The sequence below is a fragment of the Carassius auratus genome, unplaced genomic scaffold (assembly GCF_003368295.1).
Source record: "Carassius auratus strain Wakin unplaced genomic scaffold, ASM336829v1 scaf_tig00032671, whole genome shotgun sequence".
Lineage (NCBI taxonomy): Eukaryota > Metazoa > Chordata > Actinopteri > Cypriniformes > Cyprinidae > Carassius > Carassius auratus.
Genome location: NW_020526023.1, coordinates 15,187 through 37,500, shown reverse-complemented (window position 1 = coordinate 37,500; position 22,314 = coordinate 15,187). Strand labels below are relative to the sequence as shown.

At 37.6% G+C, this 22,314-nt stretch overlaps 2 protein-coding genes across 2 annotated transcripts; both read right to left on the bottom strand.

Annotated features, from left to right (window-relative positions):
- Positions 1 to 2,360: 2,360 nt before the first annotated feature.
- On the bottom strand, positions 2,361 to 12,540 carry LOC113080978 (uncharacterized). The gene is made up of 9 exons (XM_026253052.1): positions 12,385 to 12,540; positions 11,723 to 12,052; positions 11,321 to 11,620; positions 8,643 to 8,681; positions 8,063 to 8,146; positions 7,863 to 7,891; positions 7,471 to 7,578; positions 4,289 to 4,354; positions 2,361 to 4,135 (listed from the first exon to the last, which is right to left on the bottom strand). Exons 1-9 carry the CDS (start codon positions 12,443 to 12,445, stop codon positions 4,016 to 4,018), a joined length of 1,137 nt encoding a protein of 378 aa, XP_026108837.1. The 5' UTR covers positions 12,446 to 12,540; the 3' UTR covers positions 2,361 to 4,015.
- Positions 12,541 to 13,815: 1,275 nt separating this feature from the next.
- LOC113080968 (uncharacterized) lies at positions 13,816 to 21,530 on the bottom strand. The gene is made up of 5 exons (XM_026253041.1): positions 21,485 to 21,530; positions 18,359 to 18,694; positions 17,948 to 18,256; positions 14,437 to 14,501; positions 13,816 to 13,827 (listed from the first exon to the last, which is right to left on the bottom strand). Exons 1-5 carry the CDS (start codon positions 21,528 to 21,530, stop codon positions 13,816 to 13,818), a joined length of 768 nt encoding a protein of 255 aa, XP_026108826.1.
- Between the last annotated feature and the right edge of the window lie 784 nt (positions 21,531 to 22,314).

Sequence of the window (22,314 nt, the reverse complement as noted above, 5' to 3'; positions counted from 1 at the left end):
GTCTAATATTCAAAGATATTTTATAGTGCGTGCACATTAAAACACATAAAAAAATAAAATAAAATAAAAACCCTGATTTCTTACGAACGCTCTCGCTCACTCAGGGGAAGGTGAGCTCAGTAACTCGTTTTGAAGCTATGTGTATCGTGTCTAAATAAATGATGAAGAAAGCTGAGAGCAGAAGGATGAAGTTCAACAGAAAGCCAACCACGTTTGTCTCTCTCTGACAAGACATTAAATTCCTAATTCCTGTAACACACTTTAAAATGTGTGTTTCTCGTGACTGTAAAAACAGTGTGCAGAAATGAATCTCTTTCTTTAAATGCATAATCTATTAATGGAGGAAGTTTTGGGTCACTATTCAAATCCCATACTTGTATTTATGCCATTTACATATGTTATTTACAGATCCCTTTAATATTACTCTAGAACATGGAAAATAGTTACTTTGATAATAATTATAATAATGATACAAATAGTGTCCAAACTTTTATGAAGCAATGAAAAATCCTTGAGCAAACTACTCCCAGATCATTTGAGAAATGACACAAAGACAGACACAGTTATTTTATATTCAGCCATTCTCACTAAACGCAGATGATTTAAGTTGTTTAATAAGCACTGCTTCTGTCCCTCTCATACATCAAACCATTGCTCAGCACTTACACAATTTTAACTGTCAAGAGGATTCAACTGTTCTGCAAGAACTAACATCTACTCTCTGCAAGTCAAATCATTGTTCAGCTTCATTTGGTGATCCTGGGACACTTTCAGCTGCTTGGAAGTGAAAGACGTACTACAAATGTAGATATTGTAGAAACTATAGAATATGTGCTCGACCCCCAGAACAGAAACTCTTTTCAGTACATCTCTAAACTTAAATATTTACAGCAGATCCTACGTTGTCAAATATTTTTGGGAAAAGCAATCAACTGCTCCCCCCTCATTTACTTGTTAATCATATTAATGTTTCAGTACATTACAATCATTATATCATGGCTAAGATGCAAAATGAGATAAAAATACAAAATTGGACTTCATAATAATGCATTGTGTGTGTTTGTGCTCTCACTTAGAGCCTTGAGGTGAAAAAAGAGCTAAAAAGCTAAAAAGAGAGTGTCTCCTAAAATACCCTATGGTGTACCTCGGGAAGATGTGGACCATCAAATCAAGGAGTATCTGCTCAGGAGTTTTGCATTAATCACTTAAAGGGCTAGTTCACCCCAAAATGAAATTATACTTAATTACTCTTTTTTCCAATTCCTCATGTTGTCCCGTACCCATAAGACTTTCTTGATGACAGAATGTTGTCGGATTTCCTTCAATAGTCTGTCTTTGTGCTTCAGAAAGTTCATGAAAATATCAGATAACTAATTCATAAGAACAGATTTAATTTAGTCATTACTTGCATGTAAAGATTGATCAGAAGCTAAACCTAACTTGAATAACACACAAGATCCAACCTCTTCTGTGCTGCATAACACACGAGAATGAACCTCATTGATTACGCCAATGTTTGAGCTTCCAGAAGATGTGTGTTGTGTGTTATTCACACTCAGTTCAGCTTCTTGTGTCAAGTTGGTATGAAAAAAATATTTGGAGAGTTAACATTAAGTATCTGCTGGACTTTGCACGTCATTACATTTTCTTATTACTAGACCTTAATTAATTAATTAGAATTTATTTATTTTAGTTCATATATTTTGCATATAGACACATCAGTCACTGATTTCATCAAAATAAACTTTAATAACTTTAATAACAAAATAATCTTTTGTTAGGTTGTTCAGAAGGATGGAGCTGAAGCAGAGCTTCAGAGAAGCACAAGGACAGTTCGTCTTTAAGGACGATGAGGATCCCCTCCAGCCAATTATATATTACTGAAGGGGTGCAGGACCTTAATGACATGTCATTGTTCAGCCTCATCTAAATTCTAAATTTGAGAACCCAGGGGAACTCAAACACACCTTTTATTAAAGAAAATATTCATGGAGGTAGAACCCAAGAAAATGGCATCCAGAGTGTTCAGTCTGAATGTCAATCTCTAAGTACTGGAGTAATCACAGACATTTGGATACAGGATGTGTTTTATTGCATTAGATCTGGAAATCAAATATATTCCATGATTAATGGAAGGGACCAATGTTAAATGTAAGTAAACAATGAGGTCTTTTGAGGAGAATTTTCCTGTCTTTATTTATAGTAAGTCAACAAAAATATATATTCACCTACATTTAAGTAAAGTTTTATCTTGTGAATAAAGAAAATAAATTGATTTAGATGTTATGAAAAATATAGTTTGTACCGAATCAGAAATTTAACTTAATGTAATAATATTGCTTGTAACAAAATTACAGCAATTTATTTAGTTTAGTCAGTAAGTTTTTCCAAAGTAAAAATAATGATTTGGTCTCCATAAAAAACTATATTTTAACTTTGTTTCAGTGTAATTTTTAATCTTGGCCAGAATAAATAGTTTGGTTGATATGAAAAGTTTCAACCAAATGAAAATTACAGCATTTTTTTTTTTTTTTTTGTTGGTCCAAAGTTTATTTTTTTTTTTTTAATGTGGACATCTCAGCCTCCTCAAACATTAGTGAAGTATCGACCCTCATTACTGTTCTTCACCTCTTCTATCATGTTTAACAGTTGAATCACTTGAATTTTGTCTTTTGTTTCTCTGTTATTGAAAACCAGGAATCTGTCTCCACAATCACTGATCAGTTTCTTCAGTTCTGAAGAATGTTGTCTCACATAATCTTCTATGGACCAATTCTCAAGATCGTCTCCTCCAGTGAACAGAACGATGGTGAACTGAGCAGCTTTTGGACCAGAGATCTTCTTTATCAGATCTATAGTGCTCATCTCAGCCTGTGTGAATATCCCCAAACTCAACACAATGACAAACACATGAGGTCCAGGAGACGAGAGTGAAACACATTTCACAGTTTCTTCTGCTACGTGTTCATTTGACAGTGATGTGTGAAAGAGTCCTGGAGTATCAACAACAGCTACTGATCGACCATCAACTTCACCAATTCTCTTTTCACATGCAGACGTCACTGAATCGGATCACATCTGGCTTTGATCATCTCTTCCCAGAATAGTGTTTCCTGTTGAACTCTTTCCATTTCCTGTCCTTCCAATCAGTACAATCCTCAGACAAAACACCATCAGGGTAACACAAACAACTCTTAAATAATGCAATAAACATACATTAAACAACAGCAGATATAACATAAAACAATTAATGTAGATTAATGATTACAAAAACTATTAAGAAACATGATTATTTAAACAAAATACTTTCAACTGTGAGTGTCAGGGGATATCTGTTTAGTTATTGACTGTAAATTATACATTGTTTTATGATAATTTACTGTACAATGACATGAATCATCTGGTTAGATCTTTTACAGTTTTCCACTGTATGTAGTACAGAAACTTACTGTTATTTACAGTATTTTTTCCTCTGTAGCATTTTTTTTTACTATATTTTAATTAAACTTGCACAAATTTTAAACAGTATAGTCCTGACTTAAGCTCTCTGTGAAACCAGGACTAGTGTACAAAAGTAAACTTTAAGTGGACATTTTTTAGTGACACATACAATATAATTTTACAAGTATTGCTGAAAGCAGCTGTTCAAACGGTTCAAACACCAAAAGATCATTACTGTCATATTATGATAAACACTTACATCATCATCAACAGTAGTTTTGCAATAATTAGTGCAAGCTGACAGTTAATTAATCACTCAAGATAATATTAGATAGATCTAAGAGAGTTAAACTCTCCTCTATTTTCTAGACTTTGTGCAAACAGAGTCTAAATTAATAAAAAAGACACACGGAAATATATTGTAAAAAAAAACATCACTTACTGACCAGAATAACCAATAACTTGCTTCTTAACATGTAAAAACATTGAACGTATATATAATGGCACTGACTGAAACCATGAAGAGTCAGTTACATAAGGCTCATATTGCTCTGCTGGTGTGATTATCTTATGATTATTTTCCTGATTTGTGATGGTTCTTGTTCACAGAAGCGTAAAGTTGACTGCAGTCTTCCTGATCTCCGGCTTTTGCTCCTCCGATGGAAGCGTAAGTCACTTTATCATCACAGCAAACCTGTATCAACATCACAGTGACTGTTTCAACCCACAGTTATTACAGCATGAGGTTTGAGCTCAGTTCACCACACATTTATATCAGAATAAGAGAGATACAGGTCACACTGAGAGAAGGAGGACATCCATGAGAGGACAAGAAGTGTTTGCTCACCTTGTTCTTGGCTCTGTCTTTACTGACCGCAGTAACTTCAGTATAAGTCACATCATCTGTCTGCTCCTAAACACCAGTGAAAATACAGTAAATCAAGCTGTTAAAGGCCCATCCATCACTACTGTGTGAAGCAGACTCATTATTTCACACAGCTGCTACAAACAGTTAGGAGAAACAGAGTCATGTTCATCTCACCTACAGGTTTAATGAACATCTATTATATAGACATGATGTTACGATCACAGATCCTACTGTAACGCGACCAGAGTAACTCTCAAATATTCACAGACGTGATGTTATGATGACCGATCCTACTGTAACGCGACCGGAGTGACTCTACAATATTCACAGACACGATGTTATTATGACCGATCCTACTCTGACGCGATCAGAGTGACTCTCCAAGATTCACAGACGCGATGTTATGATGACCGATCCTACTGTAACGCGACCAGAGTGACTCTCCAAGATTCACAGACGCGATGTTATGATGACCGATCCTACTGTTACGCGACCAGAGTGACTCTCCAAGATTCACAGACGCGATGTTATGATGACCGATCCTACTGTAACGCGAACAGAGTGACTCTCCAATATTCACAGACGCGATGTTATGATGACCGATCCTACTGTAACGCGACCAGAGTGACTCTCCAATATTCACAGACGCGATGTTACGATGACCGATCCTACTGAAACGCGACCAGAGTGACTCTCCAATATTCACAGACGCGATGTTACGATGACCGATTCTACTGTAACACGACCAGAGTGACTCTCCAATTTTCACAGACGCGATGTTACGATGACTGGTCCTACTGTAACGCGACCAGAGTGACTCTCCAATATTCACAGACGCGATGTTACGATGACCGGTCCTACTGTAACGCGACCAGAGTGACTCTCCAATATTCACAGACGCGATGTTACGATGACCGGTCCTACTGTAACGCGACCAGAGTGACTCTCCAATATTCACAGACGCGATGTTCCGATGACCGATACTTCTGTAACGCGACCAGAGTGACTCTCCAATATTCACAGACGCTATGTTACGATCACAGATCCTACTGTAACGCGACCAGAGTGACTCTCCAATATTCACAGACGCGATGTTACGATGACCGATCCTACTGTAACGCGACCAGAGTGACTATCCAATATTCACAGACGCGTTGTTACGATGACCGATCCTACTGTAACGCGACCAGAGTGACTCTCCAATTTTCACAGACGCGATGTTACGATGACCGATCCTACTGTAACGCGACCAGAGTGACTCTCCAATATTCACAGACGCGATGTTACGATGACCGATCCTACTGTAACGCGACCAGAGTGACTCTCCAATATTCACACACACGATGTTACGATGACCGATCCTACTGTAACGCGACCAGAGTGACTCTCCAATATTCACACACGCGATGTTACGATGACCGATCCTACTGTAACGCGACCAGAGTGACTCTCCAATATTCACAGACGCGATGTTACGATGACCGATCCTACTGTAACGCGACCAGAGTGACTCTCCAATATTCACATACGCGATGTTACGATGACCGATCCTACTGTAACGCGACCAGAGTGACTCTCCAATATTCACACACGCGATGTTACGATGACCGATCCTACTGTAACGCGACCAGAGTGACTCTCCAATATTCACACACGCGATGTTACGATGACCGATCCTACTGTAACACGACCAGAGTGACTCTCCAATATTCACACACGCGATGTTACGATGACCGATCCTACTGTAACGCGACCAGAGTGACTCTCCAATATACACACACGCGATGTTACGATGACCGATCCTACTGTAACGCGACCAGAGTGACTCTCCAAGATTCACAGACGCGATGTTACGATGACCGATCCTACTGTAACGCGACCAGAGTAACTCTCCAAGATTCACAGACGCGTAGTTACGATGACCGATCCTACTGTAACGCGACCAGAGTGACTCTCCAAGATTCACAGACGCGATGTTACGATGACCGATCCTACTGTAACGCGACCAGAGTGACTCTCCAATATTCACACACGCGATGTTACGATGACCGATCCTACTGTAACGCGACCAGAGTAACTCTCCAATATTCACAGACGCGATGTTACGATGACCGATCCTACTGTAACGCGACCAGAGTGACTCTCCAATATTCACAGACGCGATGTTACGATGACCGATCCTACTGTAACGCGACCAGAGTGACTCTCCAATATTCACAGACGCGATGTTACGATGACCGATCCTACTGTATCGCGTCCAGAGTGACTCTCCAATATTCACAGACGCGATGTTACGATGACCGATACTACTGTATCGCGTCCAGAGTGACTCTCCAATATTCACAGACGCGATGTTACGATGACCGATACTACTGTAACGCGACCAGCGTGACTCTCCAATATTCACAGACGCGATGTTACGATGACCGATACTACTGTAACGTGACCAGAGTAAGTCTCCAATATTCACACACGCGATGTTATGATGACAGCAGAGTTGTGGACTTGAGTCACATTACTCAAGACTTGACTTAGACAGTGCACTCTCATGACTGTAACTATATTTCCGTTTTGCACTCCTCTCCATGACAGCATCACATTTGAATCATTTGTTGTTATCAATATTTGTTAAAGGAATATATTATGTATCAACATAAAATAATATAGTTACAACACATTTATTCATTCCTTCCGTCTATTAAATCCATTCACTGATGGATTCTTATTGTTATTAAGGATTTGTAGCCGATACATTATAACTATTGGATATATTTATCTTTCAGCTTCTTCAAAACTATGTCTAGTTCAGTAGACCTATGCCAAAAGGTGGCGATAAATTAGCATCTGGTTTACATATTGGCAAGTTATAAATTTGACTTAAATGATTCATTAAAATCACTGAATTATTTAAAAATGAAACGGTGAACATTAAATAAATTAGTAATTCACTTAGGCCTACGATTTGTTCACAAGCAGTGATTCATTCCTCCACGAACCACCACTAATTATTATATATTTATTCTTATGATACTTAATTATACTTACTATTGACTATTAATGACATGAAATGAACTGTAGTAATGAATACAGAGATGATAATTTGGAAAAAAAACAGAACTAATGACTTGTTTAGGACTTGTAGCATAAAGATGAGGACTTACATCTCGACTTGGACTTGTCCGTCTTGACTCTAGACTTGAATGCAAAGACTCAAAATTTACTTGTGACTCACAAAACAATGAGTTGTTCCCAGCTCTGGATGATGGATCCTATCGTAACATGACAGAGTAACTGTCAAATATACACAGATATGAAAATATACACAAATCACTGAAGATGAATCATATTGTTCAGCAGGAGTAGGATGAATGGAAATGTTTGATTGTGTCACTGTTTCCATTCTGTTTATTTCTATCGCCGAGCTTTAGAGCAGAAACAGTAGAAATATTCTTGTCATGATCTAATGTGAGTAATAATAGTATGATATTTCAGAATCAGACCTCTGTGGAGCTCATGAAACACTAACAGCTCATGATCAACCTACAAAACTCACCACAGAGTCATCAGTTGCTCTTCTGACAGCTGAAATATAATGAGATGGGAACAGTTACGAACACTCAATACAGTCTCTAAAGCAGATGACAAGTGATTTCTGAAAGAGTCCAGAAGACTCTAGTACTACAGAATACACACATTAGTTTACCTCTCTTTAATACTGAGTAAGATGTTCTGGACTGAACTCTAGAAACTCACCGGATCTTTTTTTATGCATCATCAGCCAAAGAATCAGAGCAAGAAGGAGAAGAATGAATGAAGTGCCGGCAACAATCATAATCACTGAGAGAGAGACGATACAGAGAGACACAATCAGCATTACTGTGTTTAACCAGATATAGACAGATGGCTGATCCAAATAAAATGATAAATAGTTAATTTGATTCTAAAACATGTGAGTGTTAAAAGCAGCAATCCTCAAAACAACTTATTATACTGACTACAGCTGAAATATACAGCTAAAATAAAACACTGTTTATCACTGCACTGCTATTAACACATCTATATTGACTGCATGAAGCAACAGACACAACAGTCATCATCTACAACCAGACAATGAGCTCTACTCTTCAGCTCAGTTATAACCATAAATCTTCAACAGGAACTCTTCAAAAAGTCTAAAATAACTTATCATTGACTTTCAAAATCTATAATGTAACACTTCATTTTCATTGCTTTATTTCAGTGAAACTACTCTTTTATGTTAAGTGATTACATGCATTTAAACTGGGCACAAGGCAATTCAGTAAAATGACAGAGAAAGTTAATTTGACGGTACCTTGTATAGTAATCCCTGCTGTCCCTGAATCAGCTTGAGCTGTGAAAGATGAATGTTAGTTCAGATGCTTCAAACTATAAAACCGTGGTTTCTTTGAAGTATTTTTCTATACCATATCTTGTAAAAAAAATTTAATCATCCAAAACTACAATTATGTATTCTACAAAAGTAGTATGTTTTCAAAAGGAATTGCTAAAATTGTTATTTTCAATTACGTTTTTCATACGTTGACGCATTAATTTTGACATCATCCAAACCCAGTTTCAAATCTTGCATAACCGTTTGTGTTTTCACTTTTGCGAACGCACAGTGACTGCCAAGCAAAGTGTCACAATATGCTGTCCAGAAGAAACATGGAGCCAAGGATAAGAGAAAGAAGAATTTATTAATCCAACACAGGGTATATATCCAACATGGAACACTGAAGAAGACACACGTATGTGGTTTGTAGACCCGACAAAACTGATCTAAAAAGGAAAACGCTTATAAAAACAGGATAATTGGGGTAACAGGTGTAAGGAACATCTAAAGATGAAGATTTGGAGCCAGAGCGAAAGAGGACTGAGGTGGAGCTGAGGGGATGAAGGAGCCTGATGGAGCAGGAGGGGCAGAGGGATTAGGCGAAGCCAGAGGAGTGGAGACCCCGAGGTGTAGGATGGTCGTGGGGAGTCGGGTGGAGCTTGTGGACTGCTGGGCCACGGCGGAGAGGAGGGAGATAGAAGCTATGGTGGAGCCAAGAGGTCAATGGCCCGAGGCAGAATCCAGGCCTCGGAGGCTGGAGGCGGAGGTGAAGGAAACTCCACCATAGCGACCCTGGAGGATGGCAGTCTCGCAAAGCTTGCACCGCAAAGATGGTGGGCTAGAAGAGGGGCTGCTAGACGACAGTGGTGGAGGGGAACTGGAGAACAGGCACTGGAGAATAGAAAGCCCCCTCAGGGCTGGACGAGGAAACCAAGGACGGAGGAGGGCTGGAGGCGGAGGTGAGGGAGACAGGAGCAGGTGGGAGGGCAGGCATTTTGGAGGATTCTTTATTGGAACAAGCACTGGAGTAATCTCTGGGGCTGGAGGCGACACTGGAGAGAGCTCTGAGACTGGAGCCGAAATTGGAGTGAGCACCGGAGCTTGAGCCGACACTGGAGTGCTTCCTGGGCTTCACTGGGGAACAGGCACTGGAAGATAGGAAGCCCCCTTAGGGCTGGACGAGGAAACCAAAGATGAAGGAGTGCTGGACGTTGAAGAGAGGAGAGGGGGCAGTTCGTCCTCCAGTTCAGATTCCTACACCAAAAAAAAATCCACCTCCTCATTTTGGCCCTTTTGGCATTTCATATTCTGCTCACCCTCAGCCGTGATGCAGGTGGTGGAGCTCCACTCCGCACTCACACAGTCCGTGGCTTGCTCTCTCGTGGTGGCACTGTCGCTGGCTCTCATACCTGGTCTGACAGGTTACACTCTGGCTTTCCGTCATTTGTGATTGTGGGCTGGGCTCTGGGTCGGTAGTGGATCCAGCGAGATCCTCCTCAGGGCAGATAGTAAGTGGTGAGTCCATTCCACAAAGGCAGAGAATTTCTCCCGAGGACCATCTTCGGATGACAATGCTCTGCACTCTGTGTTCAGGCTGGCATTATAGAAAGTACAGAGTGCATCATCCTAGTAGCTGGTGACATTAGCTAGCAGTAGGAACTGTCTCTTATGTTCCTCGAGAGCACGACCTTTCTGCTCTGGCAGAAAGTAAATGGAGGGGAGACACACAATTTAATTTTTTTAGGTTGGGTCTTCTGTCACAATATGTGACGGAAGGAACACGGAGCCGAGGGTAAGTGAAAGAGTATTTCCAACATGGAGGAAGACACACGTATGTGGTTTGTAGACCCGACAAAACAACTTAAAGGACAAGGCTTGTAAAGACAGGATAACTGGGGAAAAACAGGTGCAATGAATAATTAAATTAACAGGGACACGGAACACATGATGAGGGAAAACTAAACACACCCATGAACTATTGAAACCAAACTCGGAAGAAACTGGGTTACAGGGGCAAAAAGACACAAAGTGTCCAGGGCTGTGTCACAAAGTTAATTTGCAACTGAAATTTACCTTGTCTTACAAGTGAGACTGTCATATTTTAAGTGAAAGTGACAGGACATACAGTCAAGTATGGTCACCCATACTCAGAGTGCTCTGCATTTAACCCATTCACAGTGCACAGCAGTGATCACACACACCGTGAACACACACCTGGAGCAGTATTAAAAACAGTATTAATTACCGCATCTGCTTTTTCACTCTCTCTGTGTCACGCATGTAACCTGCCCAAAAAAATGGAATCACAATTCCTTTTGCATTTTAATTTCTGATGCCTGACACGGATACCTGTCAATCAGTGACAGGGGTGGGACTAAACCAGGGGTGTGTTTGTATTGGGAGGTGATGTCACACACAGACGGTTGTGCAGGAAGTACACAAAATTTGCTGTCAAGTCACAATCCCTTCATTATTCCCAGCAGCAGGTTCTGGACTGCTCGACTGCAGTTCATTAGTTTGCAGCAGAGCTCTGAGTTTCTTCTGTCAGACTGAAAGAAGCTTTTGCTCCTCGGTTTGTTCTGCTTCAGTGACACTAACAGTTCTTAATGATACTGACATTATGAGACTCTAAAACTGATAATGAGATGTTTTCTCACCTGAACTCTTGACAGTGTATGTGACTGAGGTCTTGACTTGATCTCTCTCAGTAACTTCACATCTCCACTCTCTGTTGTGATCTTCATTCAGGAGTGTTTTATTCAGAGAGATCATACACTGATCTGATGAGGATGATATCTGATATCTGGAGTCTGATTTAACACCAGCCTGATTCACCCAGAACAGATCAATTCTCTCAGAACGGATCCAATCATCACAAGAGACTCGAGGATATGAATACAGCCGACAGAAGAGAGACACAGAGAGACCTGCACTGATCTCAGTGTGTGAGGATGAGACTGAAACACAGAATAACACACACATCACACACTCTTCAATCATCATCAGAGATTAAATCAAGAATCTGCCCTTTTTAAATTGACCACACAATCATAAATTACCATGAAGAACATGCAGATAAACACCAGCATCAGGTCTTAGTCGTGGTCCACCAACACCAGTCCATTGTTGACAGATGTAAGATCCATGATCTTCTGTTGAGATGTTCCTGATGTTCAGAGAGCAGTCAGACCCCAGACTCAGTCTCTCATGTCTCTCTGTGTCTTTCTTCTTTCTCCCTAAACCAATCAGTTCAACTGCTGTTGAATGACTGAATCTGTTATTATAGATCCATGTAGTTGATGTACAGTCCTGAAGAGTATTATTACAGGGCAGACGGACATCTTCACCAGAACTGATGAACACATGAACATCATCCACTCCACTGACACCTGAAACACAAGAACATCTGATCATCATGTTATATATCAATAAATTAATGTTATATATTAATAAATAAAAACATAAAACACACCAACATAAAAATCTGAATATTCAAAACATTATATTTTTTTCCTGAACAGCACACTCCAGATTAAACTATTGTTTTTTTATCAGAGAGCTGTTTGAATCTCAAACACTATGTTCAGGAATAATTCAGTGTGTTCTGTGTGTAACGACGAGACTCTGAGAGCACAACGGGAATATGGGCAAGAATAAACTGATCATCGTTCTCAGACTGATTCCACTGAGTGTCTTGAAGAGAAAACACAGATTTCTTTACCTGTGAGAAGTGAAGAGAGAAAGATCAGTCCCAGCAGACACAGATGACACTCATCAGACATTTTCTCTTTCTCTCAGTCTTTCTCTTCATTATACTGTATGATAAACTCTTTCTTTGAATACTATCAGCTCTTCCTGTGTTTGTTCACTTCCTCTGATCTACAGACTGAGTGTTAAAAAAATCTGCTCGAGTTGCACTATATTCCAGTACGTAATGGAGAAGTGTTGTCTCACATTTGTGTGAAAAGTGTTCTTCAGTGTCAGCCACACGAGCTCAACCCATGTATGGTCTGAGTCCAGCGTACTGACCTCATTTCTGCACACAAGTGCCTTTCTGTTAGTTTCACTTCTCTCTTTTAGCAGTTTCCAACATGCTGTTAAAACTTAGAAATAACATTACATTATTTCTGATAAAACTGGTTTCTTACTGAGAAGATTTCCACATCAATTCTTGTTCACACATAAATCAGTTGCATGTGAACTTTCTAGAATAGCATTTAGAGACTATAAAATACATATATTGTTGGATATGTGTGCTGTGACACAGGCAAAGTTGCCATTTAAAGCACTTGAGAAATGCTTTTCCAATGTATAATGGACATTTTTTAAAGATTATGATGATGTATTTCCTGCAAAGGTTTTATTTTAATTTATTTTTTTAAGCTACTGTGCAAGTGTAACATCTAAAGGCTGTAATTTAAAGTGACATCTTGTTACCCTTTTGTTACGTGTAGTGTAACATCTGCGGGCTTTAATTTAATGTGAGACCTTGTTATATAACCTCTTGTTACATATAAGTGTAACATTCATTTTAGTTATGCTACAATAGCTATGTTTTAAAGCTATTAACAGTGAACTGTATTAAATAGTTAAATGTAAGGTCGAAAGACCACAAGTTAACAAAGATATATTTTTATTATTTAAAAAAAAAAAAACTGATATAACAGTATAACAGATCTTTTACAAAAGCAAAATGCAGAAAAAAACTAATTTGCAACCACTGATACAAAATACAAAAAAATAAACAGTAAACACACACACAAAATCATGTCCTAAATGTATTTGTAAAAGGTATACTGTCTGTTTTTCTTTCCGCTTTGGGCAGGAGTCAGCACATTTCTGGAGATCTTTTGCAGTACTTGCAATGTTGTCCCTGCAGAATATGAGGGAGCAGAAAAGTCCTCCCCCTCTGATGCAGTTTTCACCAAAAAAAAAAAAAAAAAAAAAAAAAAAAAACGGTTAAAACTTGTTGAGTTTGCATAATGTAAGGAAGTGCTGCACAAAGCTTATATTTAACCAAATATAATATTATATATCGACTTCTGTGAGGACTCTGTTCCACAGCAATGTTTCAAGGCAAATCTGTTGCTGAGTTGCCAACACTGTGATATGGTGAAGCTATACATAATAAAATAACAAAGGGCTACAAAACTTACACAGGTAACTGGAAAATAACAAAGAAAAACTTCATAGTAAAACAAAATAGAGAATATGCAACAGTTAGTAGGTGACAAACTCACCTTAACCCTTGGATTTACTGTACCCTGCACCTTACGAAAATTAAACGTTTTTATTCAATAGTAAAAAAAAAAAAAAATACGTTACTATATTTAAACCTTGGGTAACACAAACAGCCTTGGTTGTGCTAAATAAAACTGTTGTTAAAACCTCTTCAGCCTTGTTGTATATTTTGCATTTTTACAGAATTAGGCATACCTCATATTATTATTATTTATTTTAATTAACACAGTGTTATTTTATTTATTCATAATTTTATGACAAACACAAAAACATATTTTCCTCATAAGTTACTCACCCTATCATCCAAGATGTTTATGTCTTTCTTTCTTCAGTTACAAAGAAATTAATTTTTTTGAGAAATATGTTCCATGATTTTTCTTAATACAGTGGACTTTTATGGTGGCCAGCAGATTAAAGATTAAAAACTTAGATTCAATGAAGGTTCAAAGGGTTCTACATGATCCTAGCTGAGGAATAAAGGTCTTATCTAGCAAAATTATTGGTAATTTTCTTAAAAAAAAAAAAAAAAAACCTTTGTGATGCGCCTGTGCATCTTCTTCCTCAGCCATGACATAGGTGGAAGTACCAACTCAGAGTCTACAAAGGCAACGTCCAAAGCATATGTCAAATGCTTTTTACTAAAAAGATAAAACAACGACTTTGGATGATTTTAAAGTTTTAAAGGAGAAAATTATATGGAATTTTTAACTACAAAGACAGAAAACTAACCGCACTCTTAAAATAATAGGGGAACGTCCACAAAAGTTATGTGAACACTGTAATGTTAAAAAAAAGCAATACCTCATGCATTTCTTGCCAGGTAGGAAGTACAAACAAGAAAGGAAAAAAATATAGAAGAACTAAGGTAAATGGACTTCAGGATCTAAATTTTATGATTTTAATAAATTGATCTTGTTAAATAAATAGTAAATTCTTCTTTGATTTTATCAGAGAGACAGAATTGATCAGTGTGAGTGGATGCTTGAGAGCTGTAACTCACCACTGACTGCTTAAGCCTGATTTATACTTCTGCATCTGACCTTTACGCTGTAGGCTAAGCATCAGTTTTCATTTCTAGTTTGTTTGTGTGGACATGCTCTGAGACTGAATGGAACGCAGACAAACAAGGATATACTTTTGACTTACAGGGATAGTTCACAAAAAAAAAAAAAAAGAAAAAAAAGAGAATGAAGATTCAAGTAAATAATAAATAAATAAATAAATGGATGAATGAAGGCATTCTGAAGTAAAGCAATGTGGTTGTGTAAGCAAAATATCCATATTTAAAACTTTATAAACTGTTATCTCTAGATTCCACTGACTGTCATACTTCTGTCAAGAGAGTGGCATTCCGGCTGATGCAGTACGTAGGCATACCATAAGCTCCGGTGAGAATATGCTTGCCTCACAAGAACCAAGTGTTGTTTACAACAAAGGAAAACATGTGTCCTCTTTGCTTATACTGAAATCCTTCAACATTTTCTTAAGAAATCTTCATTATGTGCTAATTTGTGACCGGTGTTCTGTTTTCCTCTGTCCTCTGTGCTTCTGTCAATTCTTACCGGAGTTATGCTATGCTTACACTACAGATGCTAAACATTTATGCAAACTGTCTACATGAAAAATTTACATAGGTCCATACCTCGGTGGCCTCATGGCACGCTCTCTTATTAATATATGCTCTTCTTAATATGTTTTCTTTTTTTTCTTTGATTATTCATAAGAAACATTTTATTTTAATTAATGTTTGTATTAAATGTGAACCATTCATTTATTAATTATTATTTATTCTATTGCAGTCTAATTTTGAAAATGTAAGTGTGTCTATAAAAAAATGTATGTATAAAATTGTATATTAAAAAAAGAGAGTAAAAAAAAAACATGGTTAAGGCAGGGTATTTAGTAGACTCAAATAAAATCACATAAAGTTCACAGTAATAATTTGCTCAAATACAACTTACTAGCACATTATACATTATAGTTTCTAAGCTAACATGACAGTCTGCCAATGTAAGACAGTCAGTTTCTACAAATGAAATGAATCAACATTTTAATTTAGTGCATGGTACAGTGCAGTAACATTCTGTAAAGTATTACAGTAAAACAGTAGATTTAACAATAAATTACTGGTAAATTGTAAATTCTACTGCATTTGGTCTGTAACTGTAAAAACTGAATTCCATTATAATGGATACTTCAGAGGTTCATATTTGGTTACATACAATTGCAAAATATGAATATGGCCAACTTAGTGTCATTATCTTAAGACAGACTGAAGCAAAAATTAATCACATTTTACAATGAAGCAAACAAAAGCCTCTGCTGTGAGAATATACTTTCAGACTAGATTGGGTTTCTTATGTTCTTATCAGTCAACCGAAGAGGTGGCGCTGCATAACTATGATCTTAAAATAAGTCCAACTTATGGACTATGTTCTTTTTCTGTCTCTCAGTTAGAATTTTGGGATATGTGTTCAGTTGCTAGATTTCACATACACAGTAGGTCTTTTATACACTCACTGGGCTATATACCGTGCAGTGCTAAAAGTCACAATAATGGTAATCAGTGTTCAGCTCCCTTATGTTTATGTGTGGAACACCATTTATGATTTCATGAAACTATCATCAATAATGAAGCCCAAGTGCCACCTACAGGCCTGTTATGTGTAAGCTGACGAAATGGTGATGTGAAAGGACTTTATTATATTACCATTTTTGGTATTTATGCAGCATTATGAAAGTGTCTTATGCTCATCAAGCCTGCATTTTAAATTAAAAATACAGAAAAAAATAATCATTAAATTGTACTTAATTTAAAATAATGTTTTTCTATTTTAATATTCTTTAAAATATAATTAACTTCTGTGATGCCTAACTGTATTTTCAGCATCATTACTCCAGTTTTCTGTCACATGATCCTTCAGAAATCATTCTAAAGCCCCATTCACACGTGATTAGTATTACCTGTGAACTCCAGTCATTTGTTATAATAGTGCAGGTTGTTTGTGATATTAATTCCCTGCAAATCGGTCATGTCTGTCATGTGTAACATAAAAATTCCCCCGCAAATGACTTACCATATTTTGCCGAATACTAACCTGTGATAGTATTAGACTCATGCAAATCGGCATATCTTAGCCTTGGCCAGCATCTTTCTTTCCATCTTGTGAAATCACTCAAGGTCCCCAGATAATACTAGTCCCGTGTGAATAGGGCTTAAAATGCTGGTTTATTATCAATGTTGGGAAAAGTTGCGCTGCTTATTTTTTTTTTAATATATATCTTGCAAATCAGGTTATCACAACTCGTTCCTGGGCGCTTGTTTTCTGCTAGGGATGGATGAGGACACAATCTGTTGTACTCTTCCTGGTGGTGATTTCCCTTGATCGAGCTTATTAATCTAGTCCTGTGGTTGAACAATTCAGACTTCCAAGTAGAAGTTTATGATCCACCAAAATCTCCTTGTCCAGTCCCCTCAGGAATGAGCCATGTTACGTCTGTGCTCCCTGGACCCCCTATATATATATATATATATACAGAGCAGTTCCTATTAATTCAATTCATATGTATTTGTATATATCTTTTCACAATACACATTGTTACAAAGCAGCTTAACAGAAAATCCATGTGTCTACATTACAATTTAGAGTGATCTGGTATCAGAACAAATATGCCCAAGTTTGAAGGGTTTGGATTAAACCATTTGCATATATTATGAAGCTGTGGTGCTTTGGTTCTCCTTGTGTTTTATTGGTTTCTGTAGGTCAGTCAATTTAATTCAATTCTTCAAACATAATGAACATAGGAACAGACCATCATCATCACATCATACTTGAGCTTCACATTACAGAAATGATAAATATGTAATGGAGCCTGTGAGAATTTCCACTGCTTCATGAGTCTGTCATCTATCATCGTTCAAGATTTCCCTTAGGAACCTTTTATGCTCAGAAATAGCACTGACAACATATGATCACATAAAGCAATTTATAGCTTGTATTTTATGCCATCCTTCCCTTCCCCCAGTAAAATTCATTTCTCACCTGAACTCTTGACAGTGTATGTGACTGAGGTCTTGACTTGATCTCCCTGAGTAACTTCACATCTCCACTCTCTGTTGTGATCTTCATTCAGGAGTGTTTTATTCAGAGAGATGATACAGTGATCTGATGAGGATGATATCTGATATCTGGAGTCTGATATATTCAGTTTAACACCAGCCTGATTCACCCAGAACAGATGAATTCTCTCAGAACGACCCGAATCATCACAAGAGACTTGAGGATATGAATACAGCCGACAGAAGAGAGTCACAGAGAGACCTGCACTGATCTCAGTGTGTGAGGATGAGACTGAAACACAGAATAACACACACATCACACACTCTTCAATCATCAGGAGACATTACATCAAGAATTTACCCTTTTTAAATTGAGCACATAATCATAAATTACCATGAAGAACATGCAGATAAACACCAGCATCAGGTCCTTGTTGTCTGTAATTCACATATTGTCTGCAGATGTAAGATCCATAATCTTCTGTTGAGATGTTCCTGATGTTCAGAGAGCTGTCAGACCCCAGACTCAGTCTCTCATGACTCTCTGTGTCTTTGTCTTTGTCTTTATTAATTTCCCCTAATTTAATCAGTTCAACTGCTGCTGAATCTCTGAATCTGTTATTATAGAGCCATGTAGTTGATTTACAGTCATGAAGAGTATTATTACAGGGCAGACGGACATCTTCACCAGAACTGATGAACACATGAGTCTTATTCACTCCACTGATACCTGAAACACAAGAACATTGAGAGTTATTTTATACAGGTGCATCTGAAGAAATTAGAATGTCAAAAACACATGTTGAAACACAAGAACACGTGACTGATCAGTATACTATTAATTATATTAATGTCAGCATAAAAAGCAGAAGATTCAGATCATACGGTATTTTTGTATCATTTAATACAAACAACACATATTGCATTCAGGAATAATCCAGTATGTTCTGTATGAAACACAAGAATAAACTGATCATCGTTCTCAGTCTGATCACACTGAGTGTCTTGTAGAGAAAACACAGATTTCTTTACCTGTGAGAAGTGAAGAGAAATAGATCAGTCCCAGCAGACACAGATGATTATTATCAGACATTCTCTCTGTCTCTCAGTCTTTCTCTTCAGTATATGATCTCAACTCTTTCTTTAAACACTCCAGCTTCTCCTGTATTTCTTTACTTCTTCTGATCTGACAGACTGAGTGTTTAAATGTACTAGAGTATATAGTGACGCTGTGCCAGTACGCAAGCAAGTGTTGCTTCACATTTCTCCTGTAGATATTGATGAAATATTTGATTTATTCTATAAAAGACATTTGTAGAAGTTGTTTTGATATTATGAAAGCCAGATGCATTTTGAAGGCCTCGTGGTGTAGGTGACTGTGAATGTAAAAGGATGAGCAATGTTTATGTTGCAAATAAAAAACGTTGGAAGCTGATGTGTAATATGTGTTTCTCTGGGCATGTGGAAAGGGTTAAATAAAAGGTTAATAGACCAACAAGTAAAATCACACAATTAAAGAAGAATCAAAGAGCTAAAAAAGAGCTTTCCACCTCAACAGGTTAATCTTCCCTCGAGAGCCGAGCGTTGACTGATGCTGGTGTTGTCTTGAGCTCAGGTCCTTCTGCGTTTTCTACAAACTGTCTAACCATAACCATAACCACTAGCACTGAGAAACGCTTCTTTCTCTTAGTCTGCATTTCGTCAAATAGAAATAAAATTATACAATTATTAGTGATCAAAATTGTTAGTTACTGAAAAGGTTTCCATCATCCAAGACTCATTTGTAGAATGAATTCTGAAACAGTTTTTTAAGTATATTGAAATTATTAACACGAGCATCTCAGAAGAAGCGAGTGTTTCTACACATGGATCATAATGTGCTGCTTTTCTCTCTCCAGCCCTGAGAAAACACATCAGATCTAGAATCCTTTATTAACACCACAAACTTCAGCACATCTTCCCTTCTGCCGGTGGATTCGTCATTCCTCCATCCGCTATCGCAACCGCTCGCTCCTCATGTTTCCGTTAAATGCTCATAATTGATGGATGGACATATTCCAGCTAGAATTTTTTTGTTCCAGATTGATTGATGAAATACTGGTGAAATATCAGCATTCTTGGAATATCTCGTTAGGTTGCACTTTCAAAAATATATTTATTCACTAATAGTATTATGACAAAATATATATAATGTTTGTGGTGGTGTTAAATTGAGCCCACAGTTTCCACTGCAATTAACAAAGATCTGTTGCAATTAGGAATAGCATGATTGTAATAATATCGATGCCACCCTGGGCACTTCTCTCATCTCATCACCATTTATCACAGTCTCCTGTATCTATTCCCTTCCCAAAGATGAGCTTTGACTGATACAGTCTTTTCATTGTTGTCTGTGCAAGTGAAGAATTTAAATAATGGGTCAGCCAATATTCATTATTCAATATTCAATATTCAATATTCAATATTCAATATTCAATATTCAAAATTCATTATTCATCAAGTGATTTTATTGAAGACTACCAGGATAATTATGAGTTTATTACATTAATTTACAGTATGTGCACTCACTTTATTAATCCTATGCCCTGTCCAGAGGTGGCCCTGACCAATTTGGTGCTCTAGGTAAGATTTTAGCTGGTGCCCCTTGCACAGCCAATTGACCTATCGATAAGCCCCTCCCCCTCCCTCTTTAGTTACTGTTGCCCCCTTGGACAAACAAACTGAGCTGCTCACTCTCTTACAATGACAGCCTGTCAGTGTGAAAGCCTTCTCCCACAATGTTTTTGAACAATTTTGGACATAGAAGGGCAACCAGTCAAGTGGGAATTAAATATGCCATGGAGGGATATACAAAATATAAAAATAAATATGCTGGATAACTCAAAGCCAGGGTTCACCACAATGCAAGCGAGAGAAGTCTCCATTTACAATCGTCATGATCGCAGATCACGACATCCCAGATCAACACTGTTCATGTATCGCAGAGTAAGATTAAATTAATGTACATTTAACCAGTTTAATATGGAGAGACACTGAAATTTAGACCTTTGTTTAGGTGTTGTTAACCTATATTGCACGTGAGAACAGTGTTATCATGGACACACTAACTTTAACATTATTTTTAGCCGGAGATACCTTGCTGAAACACAAGATTAATGTTTTGCTTGAGCAGATTAAAACTTTAACTTAATTGGAGTATGAGAATATTAAAATATAGTAAAATGAGTAATTGTTTTTCATTGGGATTGGGGTTGAATGCTTAGGAACAATTTGTTTTTTGCTCTGTTTTTTTTTTTTTTTTTTTTTTTTTAAGGTTAGGAAATTTAATAAAATAAATGTCATTGCTTATCCTCTCAGGATATCTGGAATCAGAATTAGTACCACAGACACATTGATTTACATTTTCGTAGCATAAACATTATCAAACCAATGTGAGCTTTGCATCCTCCAATGTTTCTCTATGGCGCTGAAACCATAGACATGAATATGCATATATATTATGCCCATGGCTGAAACCTACAGATGTCCGAGTTTTGCTCCCTGTGCAACTGATACTCAACTGCCATTGGCTCATTTGTGTTTGAGGGGAGGGACTTACCGATAGGTCAATCCCACCACCGATCATTCACACAGAAACTTCATAGCTTTATGACATGAAACAAATTACATATGAAATAAGGTGGTTGCACAATAAATAAACTGACATTAACTCATCTAGAAATTTAAATTAGAGAACTTTATCATCCAAAGGCAGCTGCATTACTAACATTTAAACCTCAAATTTCTTCATTTCGAAAATAAATTTAGGGATGTAATGATCTTAACTTTACGGCAGAATCCAAGACTGATTTTTTAAATGTATTTTAATCAAAAGAGAAGAAGTAAAGACAATATAAGTACATGAAGTATATGGTTATTTGCTTTATTAACCCTCCTATTAACTTTGGGGTCAATTTGACCCCATTCAATATTTGTGTTAGTGCCGCTAATGTCATCAAAATGGTTCCATGGGCCACTAGATATACTGTCAGCCATGTCCAAGATATAAAATCAGCATTTCATCTTTTCACCACACCATCAATTGAAAAGAATGTACTTGAAATGACAAACTTAGAGGGTAGGTGTGTGTATGGGGATGGTTGGAAAGAATTTGATGTGACTGACTTGAAAGCCTACATTGGGTTGCTTATTTTGGCAGGAGTCTACAAGGCAAAAGGAGAAGCAACAGCAAGCCTTTGGAATGCTGACACTGGAAGGGCAAAATGCAATATGCCCCTGAGGGGGCACATCCTGTAGCTTTTGGTCTCTCAACCGAGGTTGCTGAGATCATCCTTCAATCCAGAACTCCCT